Below are 27,010 nucleotides of genomic sequence, written 5' to 3'. Positions count from 1 at the left end.
TGTTGCGAGGGGTGGAGGGACAAGCAGCGGGCCTTCAACGGGCTGATTGTGTCTCTTCGCCTGCCTGTGATAATTAAAATGACTCAACCTCCCCCCCATTCCCAGTCACAGTGGTGGCATCGCAATGGCAGCAGCGGAGCTGTTATTGCTTGTCCTTCAGCTGGAAGGATTGTGTTGGCCAGAGAGCTGAGGGCTTTTGTTCTGAAAGCTGAAAAATCTGGTGTCCAGCCTGGGCGGTTTTTAGCAACGCGCCCCGGGGAAATGACTTATCTAAGCAGCGCATGCAAGAAACCCTGACATTAATCTTTAATTAAGGCCTTTACAAATTCGGACGACATGCCCGCGAGTCTGAGAGTTACTGTAGGGGATAGATATGAACAGTGGGCAGCGGGGAGGGCCGGGCAACATTATATCTTGCGGTGAGCTCATTTTGTCTCATCAAAGTCAAGGCTCCGTTGATCTGCCAACATGTTGCCTGGCTTTTCTTTTCAGCTGTTTGGCTGCTCACGAGACACACTGGTAAGGTAGGCTTGGCATTAAGAGAGGGTTTTTAAAAAAAAATCTTTTGCAAAAATAGATAACAATCCCCGGAGGTAATAGTGGTGAAACATGTGCACTGTGGCTGCTTTGTTTTCCACATGAGGATCTAGATTGTTATATGTTCCATTGTTCTTGAGGAGGGGATGTTTTCTGATGACTGTGTGAATGTATCAAGGTGACTGCTTATGCTTCACACATTGTTTCTTCACATCCCCTCTGTTTTTGTTTTTTTGGTAATTGGCTGTGGATCTCATGTTGAAAGAGCCAAGTGATGAACCTGCTGGTACAACCAGCATGCCACTGAAGCTTTTCTTGTGTTGTGACAGCTGCTGCCTGTGTGATGTTCCACAAAAAGCCCCCAAGACACAACCTGTTTCATTCTGGCTGAAGATTCACATAAAAAAGGACAAGTCTCCTATGAAACAAAATGGGACTTAGGTAATTGTTTTGATTACTTCTTTCCCTGTTCCCAGTTGGGCAAACGCATTACAAAGCTGAACGTGGAGGTTTGGGGAAGAAGGGACTGAGGAAAAGTAGCGGCACATCTCCCTGCGGCAAGATTTGTTCGCTGGCAACAATAAGAGACAGATGGGAGGGTGGTAGTGGTGGTGGTGGCAGGAGAGGGAGGTGGGGAGGGAGGGGGTGGTGGGGTGGGTCACACCTTTGTGAAGCAAAGCAATTGGGAGCGATTAAACCCTCATTTGCCGTAGGGACTATCCACTCTGAGGCAGGAGCTGGCTCTAGAAGCGCCTGCAGCGCCGTTCCTTTTATCTCACTTCTCATGAAGACCCTGTAAATGCCATGGGAGTAGTTAAAATGAAGCACACAGTGTTCTGCTGGGCTGGTTCACTGTTAATGCTGAACATCATGACAGCAAATGAAAAGAATTTCTTAGGTTGTCTGCACCACTGCAATGGATCATCTACGCAATACGAGCGCAGCTTAACCCGTGTAATTAAACTTGTGACCTACACAGTTACACCTCGTCCTGTTTTACCATGTAAAGCAGGTCAAATGTCCACGCTGCACACACATTCCACTTTACGTTACTTTGGTTTGTCATCATCTGGAAACAAAAGATGATTGAATGCTCAATGCACCTTCATCCCCCTCCTGCCATTTTCATCCTAGATTTGGCAGATAAGAATACGTCCTATTCCTTTCCCATCATCAAACTGGTTCAATAACCGGCGGCACAGACTGGCTCAGGCCTCTCAGTATCCACTGCAACTGGCTGCTCATCAGCCCAAGCGCACCTGAACGCTGAGGGGCCCCTCCATCACTGGCAGACATACAATCACAAGTTCCTGGCCAGGTTATTATGAGTCATTCATCACCTGCGCCTGCTACGTGTTTCCCTGCCTTCAGCCTCGCTTCAGTCCTTTTAAATCCCTGTACTTACCCATTCGTCTGTTCATTTCACTTCTCTTCAGCTTCACCAACATGTCTTTTATCTCCCCACCTCCATTTCTCCAGCTTAGCCCCACCTCAGCCTGTGCACCTGGCTCATGTGGGTCTGTGCTGCAAACGCTCCATGAAACACAAAGCACAAAATGTACTACTCAAAAGCTATTGACAAGCTTTGATGCTGCACTGGTGTGTGCTTGAAAACATATTGCGCCTGCACCTTGAGAGAGGAGGCGGCCAAAAAAAAAAAAAAAGAAAGAAAAGAAGAATCAAACAGGCTGTGTTGTCCATTGTTCTTTTGATTTGCTGCACACACCACTGTTGCTTCTTAATGGATGGATAGTGAAAGCGAGGTGGAATTAAAATCAGGCAGGTTCCCAGAGGCAGCAGAGCAGGACAGATCAAACGGCAAATCAGGAAATCCGCACAATCCATATCAGCCCGGTATCATGTGGGGTTTGCCCTCCTGTGTAGGTGCGTGCTGGCAGCACCATAGCAACCACAGCAATTGATTGGCCGATGTCTCCTGCTGTGCACAGTGCAGGTCTTGTTATGTGGGATATTGGTTTTTTACTTGCTACCCTGGCTCCTTCATAGTGTGCATTAGCTGTGGTTTCTCAGGTACTCGGCCGTCATATACGCTTACCTTCCATTTGGTTCTGGATGACTTTGAAGGACAGGATATGGAGAGAAGTGGGGACAAAACACTCAAGGACTCTGAAATGGTGCTGGTACTATGAAAGACTGATGTATGAAGCTCACCTCCATTATCAAAAGTAGCCTTTATCAAACCTCTCTCAAGAAACCTGTAATAACTGTGATTTTGTTTATTGATCGCATACTGATTAAAAAAAAACCTTTTAAGAAGTCTGTCTTTGTTTGATGTAGTAGCATTGTTGTAAATATAAATTCAATATGGCAGATGTTCTTTATTAAACATGCAATTGGTAGTGGCAATTAGCATGACACTGTGAATGCCCAGTCTGTTCAATACAGAGTATCTGCTCCTCTCTGTGTGTGTGGCTGAGACAATTCTCTTTCAGAACCAGTGAGGAATGACATTTTAGTTTGGTGAAATGTTTGGTGAATAATCAAAAAGACTCATATCCAGTGCTACCTCCACACTTGGGTCATGTGATGGTGCCAAAAACTGACTGTTGAATGCATTTGAAAGCAAAAAAAAAAAAAAAAAAAGTAGTACTAGTAGTACTGTATTGTATGGAACTGTATTATGTGGAGCACTTTGGAACTCTGGTTTTGAAATCTGCTATAGAAATAAAGTTTATTATTATTATAGCAAGTGGACCTTCAAGCCTATTTTGTTCCTACAGTGTGCTATTTACTCTTTGAGGTTTTGGTGTTAATGTTAAAGGGCATCTCTTTATTACAAATTGGTTTTATCTGCCTCAACAAATATCTGTATATGAAAGGATAAAAATGAATTTCGACTCTGCCAGCCACTCAATTCTGCCATTAAGATTAAGTTGGCTGTGTACCATTTTTATTTATTTATTTATTTTTTCTCCTTTGCAGTTCAACTATGGCTGTGCAGACAACAATCAGCTCAGTTACTTTTAATACCTTTGAAAAATGTCTTGTTTGTGAGACATGATCTGAAGTTATGAGGAACACTTGATGTGAATGAACTAATTTAAGACACCAAGAAGAAATGGTGTGGTTTTAGTTTTTTAATGTGAAATGCTCTGTGCTCCAGAGATTAAACACTGAGCCTGATGTGTCTCTTCACACAGACAACAATAATTATACACTAACCTGCATTAGATAAATTGCTTTATCGACTGCAATACTGTTTCCTCCAGAATGCATTTTGTCTGTTTTCCTCGTCAGCTATGTTCCCAGGTGTCTGACAGTGCACTTTGTATGAGAAAATATATGACCCCTCTTGACAAATACACAAAGAGCATGAAGCTTTAAACAGTACAGTATCCCCCCAAGCGTCATCCCCATGCCTTCATTAAGTATGCAGTTTAAAAAAAAGCAGAAAGAATATGAATATTGAAATGAATAATGTATGGCTTTTGCTGTCGGCTACAGCAAGATTTAACCAGGGTTGCTCTCACTGCAAGTTTCAAGGAACTGCAAATGTCAGTTATCTTTTTCATTTAAAATGCATACCATAACTGTATGTTCTACTTTTATTTATAAACATTTCTTACACTTAAACAAAACATGTTCAGACGAAGACAGCGCTATGGCATTTTTGATTTGGGGTCATGTAAATAGTGTTTTGCTTTCCTCAAGGCATTTGAACCAATATTCAAGCCTTGACACAGCAGACACATATTCAATATTTTGTACTCTCTCAAGGTCTCTCACACACAGCTCTGTCTCAGCAGTCAAAGCACCACAAAGTTGGCATTCATTCGTTTAATCTAATTTCATTATAAGTACAATATATACAATACAACATTTGAAATGATACGTGTAAAAAAATATATGTCATCTTACAATACAGTACCATTTAGAGAACGATGGAAAGTAAAACAGACACAGAAACAACATCTTAACACACTCGCTCCACTTAACAATATACAGCACATGTGAACTCCGAACCTGTAGTAAGGTAGTATCGGTAGGCTTCTACGTACAAACCCAGTACAATTTCATTAGCAGAAGCAGAACAATAACTCATAGATCCTGATGTACAAAAGGAGTTGTTTTATCCATTGAAAATGCTTTTGTTCATGCACTTTGTACATGCTCCACTGGAAGACAGCTCACATTTCAAATAACTCAGGATCCACAGATCATATTCACATTTATCACTTAACTTAAGGGATTGAACCCTCACAGCCAATATAATTTTAACAAACTTAGACAGTTACCAGCCTTCAAGTGATCAACAAATCCCTGCCCTTTTTCTCACAAAGTTCTGACGATGCAGTTAGAGTTTAATTCTTGACAAACGGTCAGTGAAGATGGCCATTTACTATCTGTAAGCACTCAGCAGGAGGAAAGTTAAGTATTAAGTGAAATGTATAACTGATCCTGCGCACACTGTTCACCCGAGGCTCTAGCATGGACTGTGGTTTCCAAACGTGCTGCCAATGGCAAAGAATTTATGCAGCTTTTGTTGTTATCCCCAAGATGTAAATCTGTCCATAAATCTGCAGCGTGCAGCTGGTTCTGGCTGGCATCTTATTTCAAATAAAGATCAGACAGCAATTTCTCCTCCAGAAATATCAGCCTCACAGCACAGTTGCTCTACTTGGGCACGAGGCGTATCAAAGCCATCCATTACACTTGTAAAACAGCTAACTGCCCTGCGGTGACATCATGTGTTTATAGCTCATAAGCAGGTAATACTAGGCTGAATTGGCACCATGGTGTGCGTCATAAAGAATACCACACACGCAGCACAATGCAGATTGTGTTTCTGAGCATCATCCATTCAAGCAAGATCCCCTCCAAGGAGCTGATACATGCAGGTCACAGAATCATTCACCAAAATGAATAGCAACATTCCAAGGGAAATGCTGGGGAAAAACAATAAGCCATATTGTGAGGTGGTGGGCATTCTAATTTCATTTCAGATAGCACAAGGGGGATTTGCCGAGGAAGGATTTCGAGTTGGTGGTACAAGCCAATCTGCGAAAGGTCTCGATCTGTGACACTGAACAAGACCTTGAGGGAAAACATGGAACAGGTGGCTATCGCAACAGCAGAGCGAGGCGTTACAAAACTGTCGCAGCATGCTTAATGACGATCGCTTTCCACCTCGTTCCTAAAGAACGTCAGTGTTATGTAAACATTTACCTCTTTATTGCATTGTCGAGTGATTTCTTGACGCCATTTGAATGAAGAAACAAATCTGTCGCTGCTCACTGACAGATTATAATTACACGAACATGGAAAATGACAAGGCTATTTTTAAAGCACGGCTCTGAATTGCTCTGAGCATCACGGTGATGATGAGTTAACATGTGCAGCGTTAATTCTTGCAAATGTTGCTGTTTAACAACATAGAGAAAGGTGGGGAATTTGAAAAGCATCTTCAAAGGAAAGCCAAGCAAGTTTCCCCAAAGCAGCAGCAGCAGACTGTATGAACCGAGAGCAAGGATCACAGAGAGGCAACCATGTAGGAGCAGAAACATTGGGGAAAGAACGAATTGAGATCCTATAGCTCCAGGGGAGATGTTGTTTTGCTGGTGTAGAGAGTGAGGCAAACACAGACCAATTTACTACGGGAAAATTGTGCTGTGGTGGAAAAAAAAGAGACCTAAGAGCAGACCTGGCCCATTCTTCACTGTGCAATCTAATCTCAGCTCTTGGAGAAGATGGGTGAAAACAAACATTGTTCTCCTGTCAGCAGCCAGGACAGAACATACAGTGCTAGTAAAAGAGCTCAACCCACTCGCACGCCCACCTCAACCACAACGGAGAAGATAATTACACCAGGAAGGAAAATTTGAAACAGAAAAAGGTGGGTGTGACTTGATGAATATTCAAGGCAACAATGACCTCTGATACTTTCTTGGTGGGTTTTCAAGGAGGAAAATAATTAAGGGCCAAATGGGGACATTCTCAGTGAGAAATCCCAGGGCTACACTTTTGCAGGCCTAATATCAGTCATGAAAAATTGCTAAAGACACAATAGCTTTAATTGGATGGTGGTTTACGGAGATCCTGAGCCCAAAATATCTAGTTACAGCTATCCTTTCCCCTCATTTATCAATAATTAATGGTTCAAAAATATTTAGAAAAGCAACAGCGGTCAGTTGTAATGAAATTAACAAAGCTGTAATAAATGCTGTTCCCTAAGTGAGATTTGTCTTCATTCCTCACTTGCAGCACCTTTCTGAAGAGCCTTCAAAAACATTCATAAATGATAGTTAATTGCATCACCCACTGATGACTTATATGTATAATATGTTGTCAAGTTAGGGCTGGGTGATGTAGTTGAAATGAATATCATGATATCAAATAAGAACCATTTTCCAACACGGTTGTGTTGATACTGATATATCACGATTCAACAAATGTAGGCAAAGTCGTGTATAAAATGAACTTGATGTGCGACACTATGTTTAATGACTTATTCTTTACTGTTATGCTTGACACTGGACTAAATATAAAACAAACCCTCCAGTAACTTCTTAGTTTTCAGTTTATGTTGCTTGGAACCATTAAAGGCTAATGCTGGCGTCACTCTGTGTATTTGTTACTGTCAACAAAGCCCATGAAAGGACCAAAACCTAAATGTGTTAGTCCCTTTCTCAATATTCTCCTCACTCTCTGTGACACTCAGCCCCAAGCCCATTCATTAATAGTGAAGTCATGAATCTTCACAAATATATTATTTTCTTTTCCTTTTTTGATGATAAGCAATTTGCTGCAACAGCTGGGCAACTTTTAGCAAGCATTACTAAAACTGGAGTAAAACATGCATTTGTGGCAGACTGTTTTCAACAGCAGATTAATACACATTTGGTGTTCTAGTTAATATTTGTTTTAGCAGTATGGTGTATGTGGGATTGACTCAAAATAATCTACAGTGCGTGTGTGTGTGTGTGTGTTCATGGTAATGAAGGAACAAATACCCTGTGACAATACATGTTAGTAAGATAAATTTGTTGTTGGATTTGGTCTTTTCATAGCATTTGCTGACAGGAAAAAAGGAGAATATTGTAAGCCCTATCCTGGGCAGAAAAATGTTGTCACACAATAACATAATAATGTAATCATAATAATACAGATTCACTTAAAGTTGAATCACCCAGCCCTATGTTAAGGATAGCTATTAAAAACTGAAGTAAATAAAAGTGTCTGGAAAAACTAGGAAAACATATGCTTATGAGTACTCTGAGGTTAGTTGAACAGTCCTTAAGAATGACTGGGAAGATGCTCCACTAAGGTTACAACTTGCAGGTATAAAAAACTATAGATTGATTTGGCAATCAAAATGAGTATCAATAAATACATACAAAATGAATAAATAAACCTGGAAATACATACATTAATAAATAATAATAATAATAAAAACCTTTGCCCCTATGACATACTAAGAGTCTTTGTGTATAGTCCTCATTGGCTGGGAGGTTGTGTAGTCCATAAACTTATACTTCTAATGATAAGCCATTCTTTCTGACTGGCTGTCACCACAATGCGTACACACTCAATGTCAAAGGCAATCTTGTGGTCTACATCTTGAACCTCAATGTTGCCATTTTTAAACTCCCCTAATGTGATATAGGACGAACACTGTTTTCCTTTTTTAGTCCCAACTAGTTTCTCTCCTACTTCTAGAGCTCCGTGGTGAAGAATGTCATTCTGCCGGTCGTCAGAACCAGTAGCAATCTTAATTTTACTAATTTTGGTTGATTTGTTAAAGACTATGACAAAGAAATCTCCAGTGGAAGGAGGCTTCCCCCAAAAGTATTCGTCCACTGTGCTATAAGCCTTGGCAGCGTCATAGTTTTCAAAGACGTTGATGTTTGTGTAAAGGTTGGCAGGAGGGTTGTCAGGAATGTCTATGGAGTCTTCTTCAAAGTCGTCGTCCTTCAGTTTGTTCTCTGCTCCTTTGTAAGAGGAGTAGTAGCCCATGTGCTGGAAAAGCGAGGGTTTGAAGCGGATCACGTCCTTCTGGGCCAGCAGACCCCTGAAGTGGATGAGGAGCCAGTCGCAGGGCATTTCCTGGTAGAACATGAGGAGGAAATGAGCCAGACGTGGCAGATCTCTGGAGTGGTACAGCTTCCCGATGTAGCCCAGCTTGGAGAACTCCAGCATCACCCAGTAGGAGCCTTCTCTGGAGGTGATCACCTTCTTCAGGGCTGTCAGGAAGTTCCTGGAGCAGCGAACATCGTCCTCTAACATCATGTAGAAGTGAGAGAGGTTCGTGCAGAAGTTGAGGAGGAAAGCGTAGTCCACATTCTGCTTAGAGCGGAAACGGACCCGGTCCTCCGGGTCGTTGTAGTTCCTTTTCAACCCATCTAGAGACGGGTAATACTCCTCTGGAGCCTGAATCACCAGGAGGCGTCCGGCTATGATGTGGTGAGCAAACTTCCTGGTGATTTCCTGCACCAGGTTCTCACACCAGACCAGGTCAAAGTCTGCCAGGTGGACCACAACCACAATCTCTTTCAGTTCCTCGTAACTGGACTGATCGAAGATGGATTTGATTGTTTCCAGAAGGTAGTTACCTCTTTTTCTTTTGACTGATGACAAACCGATGGTAAGATACTCTGTGAAGAAGATATTAACATTTCATATTAACACATCTGTAAATGCAAAGCTTGCAGAAAACTCAGTTTGATAAAATAATCTTAACTCAAGGTGTGCTTAAGTTCCAGACATGATGACCCTGTGGCATTGTCATGACAGCTGAGCAAAGTGCATCTGCTGCTGAGCACCATGAGATGAGGTTGAAAGCTCTAAAAACAGCTAGTAAGTAGAACTAAAGTTAAATATCATGTCAAACCATAGCTATAATATTCCAAATGATGATTTTACACATTTGTTTGAATACTTAAGATGAAATGCAGTTCAGATTGAAACATAGAAATAAATATTTTGTGAATAAAGCATGATGTACCGGAGAAGAGTTGTGCATACAATGTTTAATTCTGAGGTAAAAAAGTCTGTGTGGAGCTGTTACATTTTATGGTTGTACTTTAAATCCCAACATCACAGATTTTAACTTTTAGTTCTTATTCTCGCTCATGTGCACAACTATGACTTACTGTAACTCCCCCAAGCTCATGGAAAAAATTGTCAATGTAGATTCCTCCTTAAAGAAACACTAAACTTACTCTTGCGGTTCAGTGGGGTTCCAGCGAGATAACGATACGTGACATTAATGGTTCCAGAGAAATTACTCAGGTCTCTGAAGGTATGAACGTATCGTTCTGAGCTCGGAGGATGGACTGATGTTTCCCTAAGCTGTCTTTTATCCTCTTCCTGGAAGACAACATGAAAAACACAACATTACTGCACATTATTACAATGAAGGAAAAAAACAGGTACAAGCTGTCATAACTCTTGCAGAGAAGGGACAGGAAAAATTCAATTTCTACTGTGAATAATTCAGATGAAGGGAAAACCAGAATTTGTTTTCCTAAACTTGTCATTAACATCTTGCACAAACTTGAGACAATATGTGTTTTGATGTGGCTGAGCTAACCCTTCGACGTTTGGAGACAAAAGGATTCTTAAAACCCCTTCAGGCAGTTTGCAGAGCCGAGTAAATGGACTTGAGAAGAGCACCAGAGAGCTGAAAATGTGAACTCCCTCTTAATAATTTAAATAACAAACACGGATAATGTACTGTGATCACCAAGTTTTGATGGCATCATGAATAAGAAATAAATCATCTGGATGATTTCAACTTGGGTCCATGTTATGAAAATTTAAACATGTTTCTTTTTAAAAACAAGCAATTATAAAAGGGACAACATGGGTGAACAAATACAAGAACACATTTGGTTTTAAAGGCATATTTGGTTAAATTTCTTTTGAAGACATCGAGATGGTCTACAAATACTGACTGAGCACTTCATTTAAATATCTAATTCGGGAAATGCTTGCTGATAGCACAACATAATTTACGAACCAGCACGTAGCCATCTTCAATGTAGAGGTTCAGGAAGAGGAGGAAGGTGATGAGGAAGCCGAGGAAGGGAATAGTGGAGCGTTTCCTCAGACACCTCATCTTGTCCAGGGATTTCCACAACAGCCTCATGCTGCACGCTCTCTCACTATGATCTGCATGAGAAGAACATGAGAAATGACTTGTTAGACCGGACTCGCTCTGACTGCTGTCAGCCTGAAGTGCTGCATGCCTATAATTTGCCTTTTTATCGAGCATCAACAGATTGCGGGGGAATTAATTTTAGGACCATACAACAACGTATGACGTGATTATCTTCCACTTGGATCATAATTATTCTTCAACAGATTTCTAATGATGTGTGATAGAGAAAGAGGGAAAGATAATGAGCCTGGGAGAGAGGTGGACCAAATCCACTGATTGGCAAATCATATGAGAGAAGCTGAAGGCACTACAAGACATAAAGGATATCGATGTGCTCAACAAAGGATCGTTGATGTGAATCAAATGTGTTTCTTTATCATAAAAATGAAAATATTCACTGATTGGTAGCTGAATTTGTTCAGTGCCTCCACCCCCCCACCCCCCCCCCCCCCACTGGTATTTTTAGCTGTTCAGTGATGAAGGTCAGTGCTATGGTCCGTCGCCGCCATTTCTATACTTTCTTATGCTTTGATAGTCAAAAAGAGATGCTTCTGCTTGCTCTTATCAGCTAGCTTACTGCTCTTTGTTGTTTAAATGTGGCTTTTTCTGTTTGTAGATTACAGGTCATCATGACTCAAGGGAGGAAAGTCAATTCAATTTTCAATTCAGTTCACTCTTTCAGATTTATGGTCCATAGAAAAAAGATGAGAGATAAGAGGCATAAGATGAGAAGGAAAGGAGACACAATAGAGTATAAAATGGTTTTAATGATAGTACCAAGACACTAGGTTTGCAACAAATGATTACTTTCATTAATCTACTGATTCATCTATTTTGTAAAAAATACAGAAACTACCCATTTCCCAGAGCCCAAGCATTTTTGTGTGGCTTCAATTATTAATTGCGTATCACAGCTGATGTCAATGAATTTTCTGTCACTCAGTTGTTGTAAATCTATTTTTACAAATATTATACAGAGACTGGTGTAGCAGAAGAAATGCTCTGGCCATGCTTTCCTTCCAGTTTCTAATAAAGGGTGACAAAAGCCACTGTGCATGGCTCATTGGCACCTTGATGGAGGCTGCTGATGGGTGGGAAACTGATTTACTTTCTCTGCGGTAGTGCAAGAATTTGAGCCTCCCTTAAGGTCACAAAACTATTTCTGAGATCCTGTAAAAGCTGTGGTTATATTTTCTTATGAACCAACAATACAAGAACATTTCAGGATTATGAATGATGTGGACATTAGAGGATTGGAGGACCGGAGTAGAGCTCGCAAGATGTTTTGCTGAATCTCTCTTGTAAGCAGCTCTTTGATGCCTTGATCAGTTGAAAGCTACAATAAATAACAAAGGAAGAGGAGTAGTAAGTTGTGTAGAGGGAGATGCACAGCATGGACACAATATGTGTCTTTTGTACAATCTAATGCAATCCATTTCAATACCTACAAGAAATATTCCCTTTGAGAAGCTTATGATATTCCATTTGTGAGGGCTGGAGATGTGCTGCTGGTATTTTTGAGACATTAGTTTATGATATTGTAAGAATGGAAGACCACAGGCTTAAAAAGACTCACAGAGTTGAATCAACCTTTCTGAAAGTCTCATGCTAGGTCATATTTTTCTGTTTTTTTACTTGGTTGCAGTATTGATTGATTTATTTTGGTGTCACTTAATTCCCCTTCTCGTTTCAGATTCCACCTCCTGTCCTCATGTGTTTCCTGCTCCTGTGATTGTTTGCGCCACCCTAATGTGTTGCACCTGTGTCCCCCCTCACCTAGTGTATTTAGTCTGCATGCTCCCTTCCCTCTGTGCCAGTTTGTCTTTGTTCTCTCCAAGTGCACTAGCCGTTTCCTTGTGGTTTTTTTGCTCTCTTGTGTTAGGCCAGTTTCTCTGCTTTTTCACCTCACCTCAGTCTTGCCCTTTTAACGCTGACTGCCTGGGAACCTGAACCTTTTGCCTTCAGTAAACATCTTGATTTTTTTTTCTCCTTTAGTCATGCATTTGAGTCCTCACTTACCGGTGCCAGTCACTTACTGACAGAAACTCAGAAAGTCATACAGCAAATTGATTTTTGCCCCCTAAACTTATTAATAAATGATCTGTGGAGTGTTTCTCTGTCCCCAACACCGATAAAACAAAGACATCACAAAGGCTATCTAATACCTACAGCTACATATATCAGGAGGCTTATAAGCAGCAGTGAAAACTATACCATTTACAGAATCATGGATCAGGCTCCCTCACAGCAGGACTGGCAACTCCTCATAGCAATTGTACAACTGAGACTGACTGAGGGAGAAAAAGCCCACAAACAGCAGCAGCAGCCGCCTACAGAAGTAACAATGATGTTGGTCTTTTCTTTGCCAGCAATTAGGCATCAGCATGTGCTTTTGTTCCACTGCCACAAAGCCCCCGAGATGCCTAATAGAATACAAACTACCTCTAAGCTCAGTTCAATGACCACACACACATCGATCACTTGCTAGGAGTCAGCCTCACCTGGGATTCAGCAAGTCAATACCTCTTTGAGTACACTTGAAAACTGAAATTAACATCCATCCACTGTGTACAGTTCTCAGCTCCACGTGGCTCAACGTGCACAGCAATTATCACTAATTATGACATTTGGGGTTGTTTTTCTAATTAAACAGTATACCAGATGTGTCACATGTTTGTTTGTGATGCAGGTGCGAAATCTTTTGATTGAACTGTTTGAAAGACAGTTTGGAATAAATACAACAACCTGCTAAATCTACCCATGTGGAACTCTACATCTGCTATTAAATGGCAAAAGCTGATATTCCCTGAATAAATCACAAGAATCTGATGTAATGCACCAAGTCAGCATTTGTCTGCAGTTTGAAAACTTGAGCCAAGTGTTTTACCCATAACATTTGACTATATTTGTTCTGATATAGACAATCTGTCTGTCATACACTCTGTGTGAGCTACTGGGGCTCATGCAGGAACAATTTTGTGTTCCTGTCTTAATTTTCTCGTGTTTTTTCTGTGAGGTTTGCTTGTACGAGTGTTCAAAGTCGAATTCACGAAACTCCCTCAGCTGCACAAACTTGACTAAGTTGCTCATTACAGACTGATGAGTACCACCTGCTCACGAGGAGGTGTGCAGATGTGAGAGTTGATCGTTAGCGTAATCCCCAAAAACTTCCATTTAAGGCTGCGTGTTCCGCTTTGTTTGAGGGAGAGGTTCATTCGCAAAAATGTCATATAAGAGTAAAAAGAATTTCAGACTGTGGAGCCTCAAGTCTGCAGTCAGAAATCAACAAAAACAATCTGTAGTCCTGTTGGGACCAAAACAATTAGAAAGTGTTAAAAGTGCATCTGTCACTGGAGCAGTGCTGTGCAGGGACAGAAATGAGGAGGGGATGGTTTTCTTACATCTCATCCCGCTGTCTGAGGTTATGTTTGTCTATTCCTAGTGTTTAAATCGTTGTTGTTGTTTTATTTTGAAAAACTCGCCTTTTTGTCTCATTTCAGATACTTCACTTCCTGTCCTCATGTGATACCTGCTCCTCACCTGTGTCTAATTGTCTCCCCTCCTCCAGAGGATACAATCTCTGTGTTTCCTACTATCTTTGCCAGTTTGTCGTCGTACCCGTGAGTGTCTGGCAATCCAGTCATTGTTTCCTCGTGCAGTCTTTCATGTGTATGAGCAGTTTTCAGTTGTTGAAGTACATGTTTTATTGGACCTACAGACTATATTATATTGCCAGGAATGCCCTGAATAACATGTCTAGATATATGCTAAAGTGGCATGACATACAAACTCAAAGTTGGTCTAACTTTGTGGAAGTATTACTGAAGCAGAATATGTTCCATTCTTTCCACTGTATGCATGGATGTGTCTCCAGTAAATAGCAGAGAGCTGCTGGAGAAAGCTGAGAGCAGCATGATGATGAGAAGAATCATTAGGGCCACTCAGGAGGAATCTCAGCTGATGGCTACAAGTACAAGAGTTCTCCTGACAGCATAGCTCAGGTAGCTCTTGCTTATCAGTGCTTGCCCCATCTTCTATTGTGAGAACTCAGCAGCAGCTCTTTCCCTCTGCAAAGACATAAGCTACGTTGAGACGCCTGACCTACAATTAAACTAAAAGGAATCCCTTGTGTGATCCGGTGGGAGAGCTACAATTAAACAACTTTTCTGCTTCATGTTGGGAAGAGGCTGATCTCTCAGACTGGAGTCGTGTATGTCTATCCTGATGATACAAGACAAAGCGAGGCGCCTCTCTTGTTTCAATAATTTAGCATGGGCTCAGAGCAAGGAGAGGATGAGATGCTCATCCTGCCAAAGGTGCAGCTGGGAAACATGCTTGCTTCTGTTAACCCAGATTTAAGTGTGACTAAGGTGCATAGCAGAATACCTAAAACATCACCATCTGTATTTCCAGTCTACTGTATATTCTTGGAATATGCTCCAGACTAGGCATATATAGATATATACGGATATACTGTATGGTTGATGGTATGAAAACACTGCAAACATCCATTAACAAGAGGAAAGCATATTGTGTACTATTGTGTTCATTCTTGTGGCATGAATCCAGAGCGGAACTGTAGCAGTGAAATGGACTAAGTGTGTTTTAATGGGTGTGTCATCCTGGCAGTCACACACTCCCTCAGATGTCCCCAGCGCCATTTCAGGACACAGCACACTTCCAGCAGGCTGGGGCTGTTAAATATCCATTATGCACTGTGTGTGTGAACTGGACCAAATAAACCACAACACTGCCTCTCTCCTCGCTTTTGCCCAGCAGCATGTCGTGCACTTAACTCATATCAACTGTCTGCCCTGAACTCCTTTTGAAAACCGTGCTTTCAGTAAGAGGTTAAATCCCGTTAGATTGACATAAAAGGAGTTTGGTGGCAACAACACTGTGACAAAAGCTGAGTGTACTAGCTGTTAGGGACCTCATAAATTCAATTAGATTTTCATTCTTGTGGCTAAACATTCAATTTGATCAAGATTTTTCAAGCCTAGCTATTTTTTTAATTGAATATATGCTGCTATTTGTTGTCATCTTTCACCATTTTGGATGTAGCAAACAGTCACACCCTCCCAGAAAATCCTTACGATTGTAACCACAGTTGCTCCTGGAAGAGATAAGATAGAAAATACACTACCAAAAATCCTCCAAGGAAATTCTCACCTGGCTGTATCACATCATGACTAGTGCCTTGGGGTTTGGAAATGGCTTTCAGCTGGAAATCTTCAGCTCATCAATCCCTGACATCACAGCATGCTGAGGGTTATTATGTTGCTGTGCAGAAAGATGATTGAAAACAAGAAACAAAGGAATTGGAAAATTACTTGAAGAGCTGTGTAAACTAGCCTTAAAATGGAGATGAAAAATGTATGTTCCCAATGTGCCATGCATGCTTTTACTGTACTTGTATACGGTTTCTTTTATTTGTATCAAATTCAATTGTCAATTTATCGTTTTGAATGATTGGCTGGTAGGTTGAATGATTTCATCTAACACCATCACCCAGACCCTGCAGCTGAAAAAGTTGAATATTTTTAGAGCTGGAAATAATGGTTACTTTCATTATCAATTTAGAATTAATCTAATTTTAGTTGAATCATTTAGTTTGTAAGACTGATGAAAAACAAAGAAAATCAGCAAATTCCCATGTTCAATGAATAAATAAAACAATCGTTTCAACACCAGATACACAGTATCTTTGATAAAGTAGGACCTAGTTTTTATACATGTATTTTTTTGTTTTGTTTTGGCAATATCCCAATTGGTCTGTGTTCCAGGCAGAAAGTACCTTGGCAAGCTATCTCTGGATTCATCCTCAATGTCCTCCATGCTTCTCTGGCAGCCCATATGGGATGACTGATCCAGGAATTGTCTTCCTTTCCCCTGCTACACCCCCCCTCCTTCTAATAGTGAAATCTGACAGAGGCAGACTTGAAATGGAAAACAAGAAGCTCCCCAGTGTGGAGAAGGCAATTATAGCCTGGCCTGATGTGCAACCTAATGCCAAGAATTCTATATCACATACAAAAAAAAAAACAAAACAAAACAAAAGACCTTCCATTCCCTCTCCATCCGTAATGGCTTGATTGCTGCAGAGTGGAAGCAGTCCTCCTGCATGCCAACGATACCGCTTTTTTGTTGAAGAGAAAGGGGAGCGAAGAGCAGAGTAAATGGGGGGGGGGGGGAAAGGTGTAGGATTGAGCAGAGCGGCGCTGACATGCCACAAACATGAGTTGAGTTCCACAGTAATTTCACATCCCATCTTCCCAAGGTTGTTCCTTTTTAAAGTCATTTCCCCAAAAGTGAAACCACAATGTCAGGAGAACACATAGCTTGGCTGAGGACAACCAACTGCACACCTGAATCTCAAAAAAAAAAAATCTGAATAGATTGCTTCAAAAAATGTTTGTGTACTGTATCAGCATAATGAATTCATTCCTTTGAATGCCAGCAAGGAACTGAGAAAAGCAGAATAATGAAGATGAGATTTGAAAATAAAATGCTTTCCTCTGGGAGTCTCAGGTACACACAACATTGAGTCACTCCATGTGTTATTCAGAAATCAAAATAACCTCTTAACAAACACTTTTCTTGCCGGCTTGAATCAACTCAACTTTCGATTTAGGCCACGCCGTTTTTAAAATGTGAAGCTGCGTTTCTGTAATGGGAAAACCTAGATGGGAAACTCATTGTGAATAAGAAAAGGGAAAAAGATTAATAAAATGGGCAGCAGAAAGCAATTCTCCCACATTTCATCTTGTTATCTGTTTTACATTATTTCCCCTGGGTATCCTGCACCTTGCAGATATACAGCTCTGCACAAATAATCAATTAAGCCTGCAGATTTGCGGGGATTCAGCAGTTGCTTTGTGTCAGGCCTTCAGCCACTTTCAATGGATTTTCTTTCTCGATAAAAAGCCGAGAGTAACAGAGGCTTTTGTTGATAACAAAACTGTGGCGCAGGGTGGAATAATAAATCCCTTTATTATGAAATGGCTGTTTTGTTAATAATTCAAATTGGTCAAACAATTTACCAATTACTACATTCTTACAGCCTGCCAGACAAAGGAATCTGTCATCTACAAAGACTTAGCGACCCTTGTCAGACATCCACGGCCCTTATAGAAACATGGAAATGATCTTAATTATCAGTATGCAATGGGGAATTGTCAATGAGAGTGTTATCAATGTACGGTGTGGTAAATTAAAGGCTGAAAGCTGTTGTACTGGGAGATCCACCATGTAATTCCTGTAAACCCTGTGTGTTCGAAGCAGCCAATCATGTTTGAGGTTGATGACCTGTCATCTCCACAAAGGTAATCTTCCAAAAGGAGTCATCATGTTATTTGAGGTGACAACACAACAAACTCTTATTTTGCTCTGTTTTTTTCTTGTAAGCTGCCAAGTGGTTTTCTGATCACAAAATGGTCGCAGACGTGGTGTGTTTTACCAATCCCGGCTGCATCAAACTCCAGAGGCCAGACGGCTGCGCCAAGGACCCAAACAGATGTACCATCCCGCCACAGCAGCAGCACCGCCCTCCCCCCACATCGCCTGTCACTGCTGTCAGCAGCTTGAGCTCACTCACTCTAATGGGAGAAGGAGGTGTTGTGGAGGTGGAGGGGAGTGTGTGTGTGTGTGTGTGTGTGTGTGCTGAATGTGATGCGTTCCCCACGGACACACTTTCCAAGTGCGCTGCCCTCCCCCCCACCACCGGCACCACCAACCGCCACCGCTACCACCGCCGCAGACCTCGAGGGAGAAGCAAGCACTCCAGTGACAACGGCACTTCCAGCTGTTCTCCCATAAGGAACCGGTGTGCAAAGCAAGCCTTGGAGCATGAAAATCCCAAAATGGTCTCAGCCTGTCAAGCTTTCTGATACAAAGATATTTCTAAGCACAGCCAAACAGCTCTTTCTATCCTGGACAGTCCCGGTGTCCTTGCCTTCATACAATGAGAAGACATTGCCTTGTTGTCGTTCCAGGATGTGTTGGAGACATCAACAAAGCTTTTCAATTCATCAGCATTAAGGCTTGTTTTTTCCAGAGCAGCACTGGCACAGGTGGTATAAGCTACTGGAGTACACTCTCATGAAATATTGAGCACATGCCACCCGTTGATGCTAGCTTCAGAGCAATCAAGCATCAAAACACTCAGAACAAACGGCTGTGGCCTTTTCTCTACTGCAGTATAATCGTCCAGATCATCCAGCCCGGTCTGCAATTGAAATGCAACTATAAAGAGCTTCTTCAGCTCATTCCATATTTTCCCCACTGTTTGATTTCTACTTACTTGGCTGGAAAGGAGAAGGTCGAATATCTTTTATAGCTGTGAATGGACCAATGCCATCTGTGGACAGCCAGTCCTTAACTGCATCATTGATATGAAAGAGGGACTGCATTTATCATGAAATACAAACTGAGTGCAATCAAAGATTGTAATGTGCTGATGATGTGGCGACATGTACAGTACTTGCTTCATCAAGGGGACCTGCTGAGAGACTCTCAGACTCTGCACTGATGCACTTTGAGGGAAAGAGTCACTGACAGTGTCAAAGTGAAAGAGATTGAGGATGTGGTTCTTGCTGAAGCTTTGTTAACTGATGTGCTCTCAGAGTGTTGTCTGGATGTTTACATTTAAGGTCAGAAGAAAATACGAGAGGCTTTTTTCTGTTCCAGCTGTGGTGAGCATAATGAGGACGGGAGGCGTGAGAAATGATTCATATGTGAGCGAGCCTCTCCCAGGCCCTTCTAAGCAGTTAGTACTTTGACCCAGATTAGCGCTCTGCCAGAGGTGCACTTGGGAGGGATGGCGATAGAGGACTGCGATACTGCCTGCTTATTTCCACTAGAAAACACACTCGACATGTGTACATACACCCCCTGTACACATGCAGACCCATGCATATGGTCTCCATCTCTTTCCTATCCCTTGTGTGAGGTTGTAAAGATGCAGCTGCTGATATAAATTATTACCTACATCTGAGACACAAGGTGATTAGTATTTGAATATTGTGAAGTACTCTCTAGGGCAAAGATATTCAATTAATTCTTTGTTATATCACATTGGGCTAATGGACTCTGTGTCTCCCTGACTTCAAACTCCCTGACTGCCCTCTGTGCCTGACGTCATGTGTCATAAACATATGCTGCTGCTCCCCTGAGGCCATTTTCTACATTAAAAGCACAGATCCACGTGAATTAGCAGACAACAGCCTGTCATCATGTCTACTCTATAAAAAAACTGGACAGTGGCTGCGGGCATGAGAGAGGACGAAAAAAAAAAGAAGGGGAAAAAAGGCCATTGAAGAAAAGGCTGGAAAGAAATCCCCTCTCCTCCTCTCCCTCTGTCTCCATTTGTGAGACAGGAAAAAGGAAGAGGAGACTTGGCTCTGCCTTAAAAGCACTTAAAAAGCCAAGGTCACCTCCTGGTCAAATCTGTGAAATGAGAAAATGGCTGAAGGGGCAATAGGCCGGTGGCAGATAACATGAGAATGCACTATCTCCTCCCTACACATTTAGTGCAGGAGAGGATGGGGCACTGGCAGGCTTTTCAAAAGGCTCCGTGTTGAAGTGAGGACTGGAGACACAATAAGATGGCCCAGTTTCACCCAGTATGACAGCGCATACATTGAAGTGCTCTTAGGGAATGAGCTTTTTGGTCAAGCTGAGAGCCGACGGCCAAAGAACTGACTGTGAGCTTACAAAACTCACTTCTCCATTTAATCACATAAAAACTACTCAGGTAAATTTAAAGGAGCAGCGTTCTACTTCATCTTAGATCAAGACATATTAATTATTAATTATTAGGGAGATGCACCCCAAAGCTGAATTGAAATTGTGCTAGTCCAGTGATATAAAGTCAGTATGCACTACTATCTCCCTAAGGTGCAAATCATAGTAGTAAAACTTGAATTGATGTCATCAGGTGGCAGTGTTTGGAGGTGGTCCATTGACACTGAATTATCTCTTGACAGTATGGGCCCATAGATTTTTTTTTCAATGATATATACCACCCAAATTACTTATAAGCTATTTAAATTATGGGCTTGCAGCTGTGACTCATAAAATGTGCCTGCAACCTACAAGTCCTGTTCTGATGCAGGAATGGTATCACCTGGGGTCCCATTGTGATTTGTAATAACTGCAGATGGACGTCTGTGTTTTAACAATGTGTGACTCAGACATGTCTGCGATTAAACCACATATATCACCTAGCAGAATCCATCTCATGTAGGGCCCATATTTCAGAAATGTATTCAGACATATTTTACCTTTTTTTAAATTCTACAGGGTAAAGAGGAAAGATACTGCTGTCGGAATATTAATGATCTGGTAGCATATAAGGCACAAAATCAGAGTTTCATCTAGCTAAATCCACTGTGTGCTACCATTGCAGCATCAAAGCTATAACGACAAAAGATAGTGATAAGCGTTGATAACATTTGGATGCTCAGCTCAGGAGCTGGTAGAGACCAAAACAGAGATACGAGAGTAAAAACCTGACTTGCATTCAGTGGGTGTACAAACACAACTTCAGCTGTGCTGATAATGTTGTTCCACGCTCCTACTGAATGTGAAAGTTTGCAGCACAGGTACTTTATAGGGCAATAGTATGTATGTTAGCTTGGAGTTCTTCTAGCGCCTCCAACAACTGATTAATGCCACTTTAAATTACATTAAGGTCCCAAGGTAATAGTAGTCTTGTGAAGTGACAGCCAGCTGCAGGACAGCAATTTCCTCATTATTCACTGTCTAGGATTAGTTTGTAGATGATGCTTATCACAGCAATTGTCTGTGATGTGCTGAAACTCCTTTACCAGAAGGAAACTGTTTGGTATTTTAACAAAATCAGCCAATAGATACAACTGAAAATACAACAAAATTGGTTGAATTAATAATCATGCATGAGCAATAAAATAAAAATAGAAGAAAACAGACCATTGCAATTTGTGGGGATCCTGGAGGCAAAACGTTCACCAGAAAGCAAAGGAAACCAGGCAGCATTACAGAGTTTAAATCTTCCAGTGCATCGCAGTAGTGCTCACAATTTAAATCACGAAAGCTGTAATCTTTAAAGGATTATACTTCAAAAGCAGCATTCACAATCCTAGAGATCACACATTCTTTCCTCTTGAAAGCAGAAATTGAGATGTACGGCACGATACCTCGGTGGAGAAGCCCATGTTTCCTCCTGGCCTCACCAGCCTTGAATAGCGTTGTTCTTCTGGAGGCATCTCTCTGCGGAGACATTGACTACCTATCCCAGTGCTAAACTGATGGGAGAATATCCTATATCCCTGCATCCTCGGAATTCTCCCAAGTCTCAAGCATGAATATTTGATGAGAGATGTGTGGGATGGCCAATCACTAAAAGACATTTATCTCCAATACCCCTGACTGGGCAGCCCTCACTGAGCCTCTCCTTTGGTAATCAAAAACAAACGTTTCATGGATGAAAAAGCCCTTTCAAGAGAATCATTGATACCACGGTAATGCATGTATGGAAGATTAGCTTTGCTGCATGCTGAGAATGCATTAGGATTTAAGATCTGATACAAACATGAGACACATTCTTTTTCAGATCTTACATTTATATCTTCCACCACCATCACCAACAACAACACAACAGTGTAGTGCAGCCTAATTTTTGTACATCTTTCCAGCCTGTTTGTTGTGTCTGGCCTCCCATGAGTCTCTAAGAGCACATGGTGTACATTAATTAGCTATTCTGGGGCTTAAGTCTGTACTTAGTCAACCTTAACGACCCTGTTTGTGTCACAGCAACTTTAGAGTGTTCAGCAAATTTCGGTGGTCATTGCTCAGACCTTGAGTTTTCCATCATCAGCCTATTATTTTATAACCTTGGTTATGAAAAACACTGTGGCATTTGTGATGACAGAAATGAGCTCTCAGGTCTTCATAAAAACCCTATTCTAATTCCATACCCTTTTAATGATGCTGCTACTGAGCAATTTCTTCACTGTAGTTAAACTGTTACAGTTCTCTTTCTTCCATCCACGACTAACGAGATTGGAAAAGTGTCAAAATAGTGGATAATGTTAAATTTCTGCTCTAAAAATCTGTGACTTTGAAGGCTAGCAATTTAAGCACCAGTCAAAGAGCATGAAATTGTTGGGTTACTGTATCAATCAACAACTCTCCCAACCCCTGCAAAAGTATATCGTCATTTTGTGCTATGGGGCAAGAAACGTCTGTGTAATTGCACCTTCGACCTCCATCCTTTCTTGGGTGGGTGGTGAACCGTAAAGGGATGTACAACCAGGTGTCCTACGTGATGCAAAAACGATGCTGATCATTTCATGATATTTCTGGTTACACAGTAATACAAAAGCCTTCACTCAGATTCTACAGCGTATTGCTCTTTTCTGTCACTTGTATTGGAAACTGTGGTGGCAGTTTATTGCTATAATCAGATAGAACTAAATGAGGCACAGAACCAACTGCAACACAATTACACTTTAATTAACGAGTGTTTTACTGTTCAGTGACATTTATGCTCGGAGCTAAAGACTAAGAATGTCTCCACAAAGATGACATTGGCTAATTTCCCAGGTCTGATTCCTTCTTTTCTGTCCTCCAGAAAATCAATTAGAATCAGGCTGACGGCAAAGTTGAGTCAAGAAGGGGCGTAACATTCTACTCGACATTATTTTCTCATATAACACATTTATACAGACTATTGCGTCAACATGTTAATTAGTCCACTTTGGTGACTTCAGTGTAGACATGTTCATAATTACTCTTTTTCTACCCTATGATAGATCCTTCATTAACCTTAGCAGGGTTAATGAAGGATCTATCTGTGTATTACAGCTCACTGAAATGATGTCTCTTGTTTTTTTGGACGTGTAGCCAAAGGGACTGTTTCTTTTTGAATAGTGGTTGTCTGCAATTACTCTTGAGGTGGATCTGTTGCTGTCAGTTTGAGATGCTGACAAAGGATGCCCTTTGCCTTTGAAGTACTTCATCTTGCCTCAGGTAAAAGAGTCCATAACTTGGCAAAAAGGAAAACTTTTTGTTTCGGTTTCCAGCCTCAGGCAGGCTTTCAAACCAAGTGGGCTCCTCTGATGTTGAAATATACACATTACACATACAAAACAGTATGTCGGAGGGAAAAAAAAAAAGAGAGAATCATCCCTGCTCATTTCATTAAAGTGCAACTAGACCACTCTATCAAGAGAGTATGCTGCACATTTCCTCCTACCTTTTGAAATAGCAAATCAGAATCCAGTAAAAGCTTGTCTGTGTGCATTATTAATGCCACTTGAGTGAAAGGGGTAGCCAAGAATACGCCTTGCATCCAAATCTTGCATCTACCTGGCAGAATAGGAAACAAAATGTTTACATCCTGTTCATCATTTTGAGTCTGAACATATGTGAATGTGTACTGTATACATGTTTTAATCAGAATTCTGATTTTAAAACATGTTAGACCTGATACGAATTAATGTTGAAGACTTAAACACTTAACTACAATATCTTCATTGAAGGTGAGAGACGTGTTTTAAGCAGGTCTCCAAATGTATTCCACAGACACAGCCTTTCTCTTTCACCTCCAGCACAGAGGCTCTTGTGTTTATTATTCAGCGTAAGTCGGCACACCAGCCCGGCTCCACCTTTGGCTCATTTCCGAACAATTTTCAAGCTTCCTGTAAAATGAATATGCATTGCCTTTGCAGTGAATCCATTTGCAAGACAGAATGATAATGAAGAGAAAGTGCTTTCAAAAAACCCAATTAATCTCATGTAAAACGGCTGCTCAAAGCTTCTAATGAGATGCCATTTTAATAAGCGGGTATGTTGTACAACAAAGCCATTTGGTAAACATTATTGTTTATTTGTTTGATTACATGCAGGCAATGGAACGGATTGGATTTTGTGGAAAATAAAAACACTTATCAATGTTTAATGTAAAGAAAATGCACCTTTTAACTTGTCGTGTCCAGGCTACAGTACACAGAGGCTATTGTTACACAAGCAGACGTGCACAGAGAGACTGTGCATTCACATGTATTTTGTTTTGCTGGAGTTTATACAAAGCTGCATTAACATTAAACAGCTTCTTATTGAAAATAACCTTGAGCACTGAGCAATCTCAAGTGTGTGCAATGAATATTACAATAACTCAAGAAAATCAAGTTTGTCTCCATAGGAGGAAGCTGCTCTGAAATTGACACAAATTTAGATGGAAAATATTTATGGGAACCTCATAAACAGAAGCTCAGTGCAGGCACAACCTAATTTCTTTTTTATTGCACCATGAAATACACCTTTCAGAGACTGCTGCTTGGACACGTCGAAAGGAGAAACTGAATGTGGTCGGACTAAGAGCCAGGCTGTGTCAAAGCTCAGTGAAAACTGTTGAGAGATGGATCAAATTTGAGGGGTAATCGGTAGCTTGTAAACAACACTGCTTTCAGAAGAAAACAAATCTACTTGTTATCGACTCAAAGCCTGCAGACTGCATCTCTGCCTGGTTGAATGTGTTTACTTATTCATCAAGGTGGAGAGGGCCAGCTACTTTCTCAAACTCTGGGTCCCAGCAGTTATCCTTTTCCTGCTGTCGGACAAGAGGGGCAGACCTGATTAAAGATGCATGGTGACCAGTGAGTTGAGCTTAAAGTTCTTCAAGCTTTGCGCTGCCCTCCTCAAATATTTATGACCCATACTGTGTGTGCAGTCTTTGGCACATGAAGTTAATGTAGCTTTTTTCCACCGATGTGCAGTCTGTACGTATCCATGTTTGGCAGAGTAGACACATCTTTATCTGCTATTTAGAAAGAAAAGGGAGGATGGGTGGGTGGTAGGTTTAAGAGGACATAGGGGATGCCATGTTATCTTAGCATGAAGGTTGCTCTGTAGAAAGAAAAAGTGAGGCAAAGATCTAATTCAGTTTTACTGGGTGGTTAGGAACCGTGTGGTTGCTGTCTGACCTGTACTATCTACAGACTGCTTGGTATTCATGGACACACTCACAGAATGAGAGGTAATAAGAGTGTACTGGGCAAACTGCACTGAAATGAATACATGGAGATGAACTGAAAAGGCTTCAGGGTCTCACTGAGTATTCTTGACTAATACAATCAGACGGATGTCTTTGGGTTAGCTTAAAGGTTAGCAAAATGGATTTGTGGTTAGATCAAATCTCAGACCAGCTGGATTCACTTCCTCCTCTCTGCTGCCACTTTCTTCAACGCCTGTTCCTCAGCAGCTAACAGTGGGAGATTGCGTTTATACTAGGATGCAGTTTATCCATGCATGACACTTGAAGCTTTTGAATGTGTGTGTGTGTGTGTCCATGTAGAAGCACTTTGTCCTGACCCTTGTCTTCTAGGGAGTTTTTATACGTTGATACTATTTTTGTTACTACAATAAAACTTTTTAAAATGTGTTTTGTTTAGATGTCTTGTGGGATCTCTGTCATTTGTAATGTCTTGTTTTTAACTCTGTTATGTTACTCTGTCACTCTGCATGACAGATTTACCTTTGGGTGCTAATAAAAAACCTTGAACCTTGAACTTTGGAAGTTGTCAGGTGTCGTTAAGAGACATCAAGGACATGTTTAGTCTAGATTTGGCACAAAGAAAAAAGTTATTACTAATAAAAATGGCACATCAAAGTTTTCGCAGTCTTCACATCAACACTGAAAACAGAGTTTTCTGTCCATCTTCACCCTGGATGTTTTGCAAAATTTCAGTTCTGAGTGACCAACAACACAGCTTGTGTGTGGACAAATGCCCAAAACACACAGAAAAAGTTTTAAGAAGCAGCAGCTTAAATGAATACTTCCACAATATTCTTAACACAATAAAGAAATGTATCTGCCATGTATTATATGAGAGCTTTTTTTTAATACTGACGGCATCTGTCCTGTTCATTTCCATAGTCATAGAAACAGTGATTTATTCTCTGTCCTTTGCCATCATTGTGATATATTTATATTTGGTTTTAAGAGAGTCAAAGTGTTCCAGTCCAGCTAATAAACCATCAAAGAGAGTCTAAAAATATCCAGTAAGCCTCTTCTCTCTGCTCCATTCATGACTCAAAAGGAAATATGACAAATGGCAGTCAAATCTCACTGTAACAGCTTTAAGTAGCTTCTACACTGACACCATGCATCAAATCATTGTACTCGCTTGATCTCCTGACTCTGTGGCTGCTTCAATCTCAACGGCCATTAAGAGAGAAAACTGTGCTATTGTTTTTACTGGGCTAATGTTGGTGGACATGACTGCCCTTGACATAAGATACTTTAATAATTTTTCAAAATTAAAAAAAAAAAAAGTGTCATGATGCTGAATGTGTTAGGCGTGTCATTGA

General features: G+C 41.0%; 1 protein-coding gene across 2 annotated transcripts in view; it reads right to left on the bottom strand.

Annotated features, from left to right (window-relative positions):
- Nucleotides 1-4,320: 4,320 nt before the first annotated feature.
- The window catches only part of mgat4c (mgat4 family member C), a 96,548-nt gene continuing 73,858 nt past the window's right edge, over nt 4,321-27,010 (bottom strand). For both annotated transcript variants that reach the window (XM_018672578.2, XM_018672580.2), the window contains 3 exons: nt 10,517-10,668; nt 9,717-9,864; nt 4,321-9,149 (listed from right to left, as the gene is read on the bottom strand). In XM_018672578.2, coding sequence (XP_018528094.1) covers nt 7,993-9,149; nt 9,717-9,864; nt 10,517-10,645 — 1,434 coding nt within the window. In that variant the 5' untranslated portion in view covers nt 10,646-10,668 and the 3' untranslated portion in view covers nt 4,321-7,992. The remainder of the gene's footprint in view (nt 9,150-9,716; nt 9,865-10,516; nt 10,669-27,010) is intronic.

This window comes from Lates calcarifer, linkage group LG10, assembly GCF_001640805.2.
Source record: "Lates calcarifer isolate ASB-BC8 linkage group LG10, TLL_Latcal_v3, whole genome shotgun sequence".
Taxonomy (NCBI): Eukaryota; Metazoa; Chordata; class Actinopteri; family Centropomidae; genus Lates; species Lates calcarifer.
The sequence above is the reverse complement of the archived record's forward strand: the minus strand, read 5'-3'. Positions and strand labels throughout refer to the sequence as shown.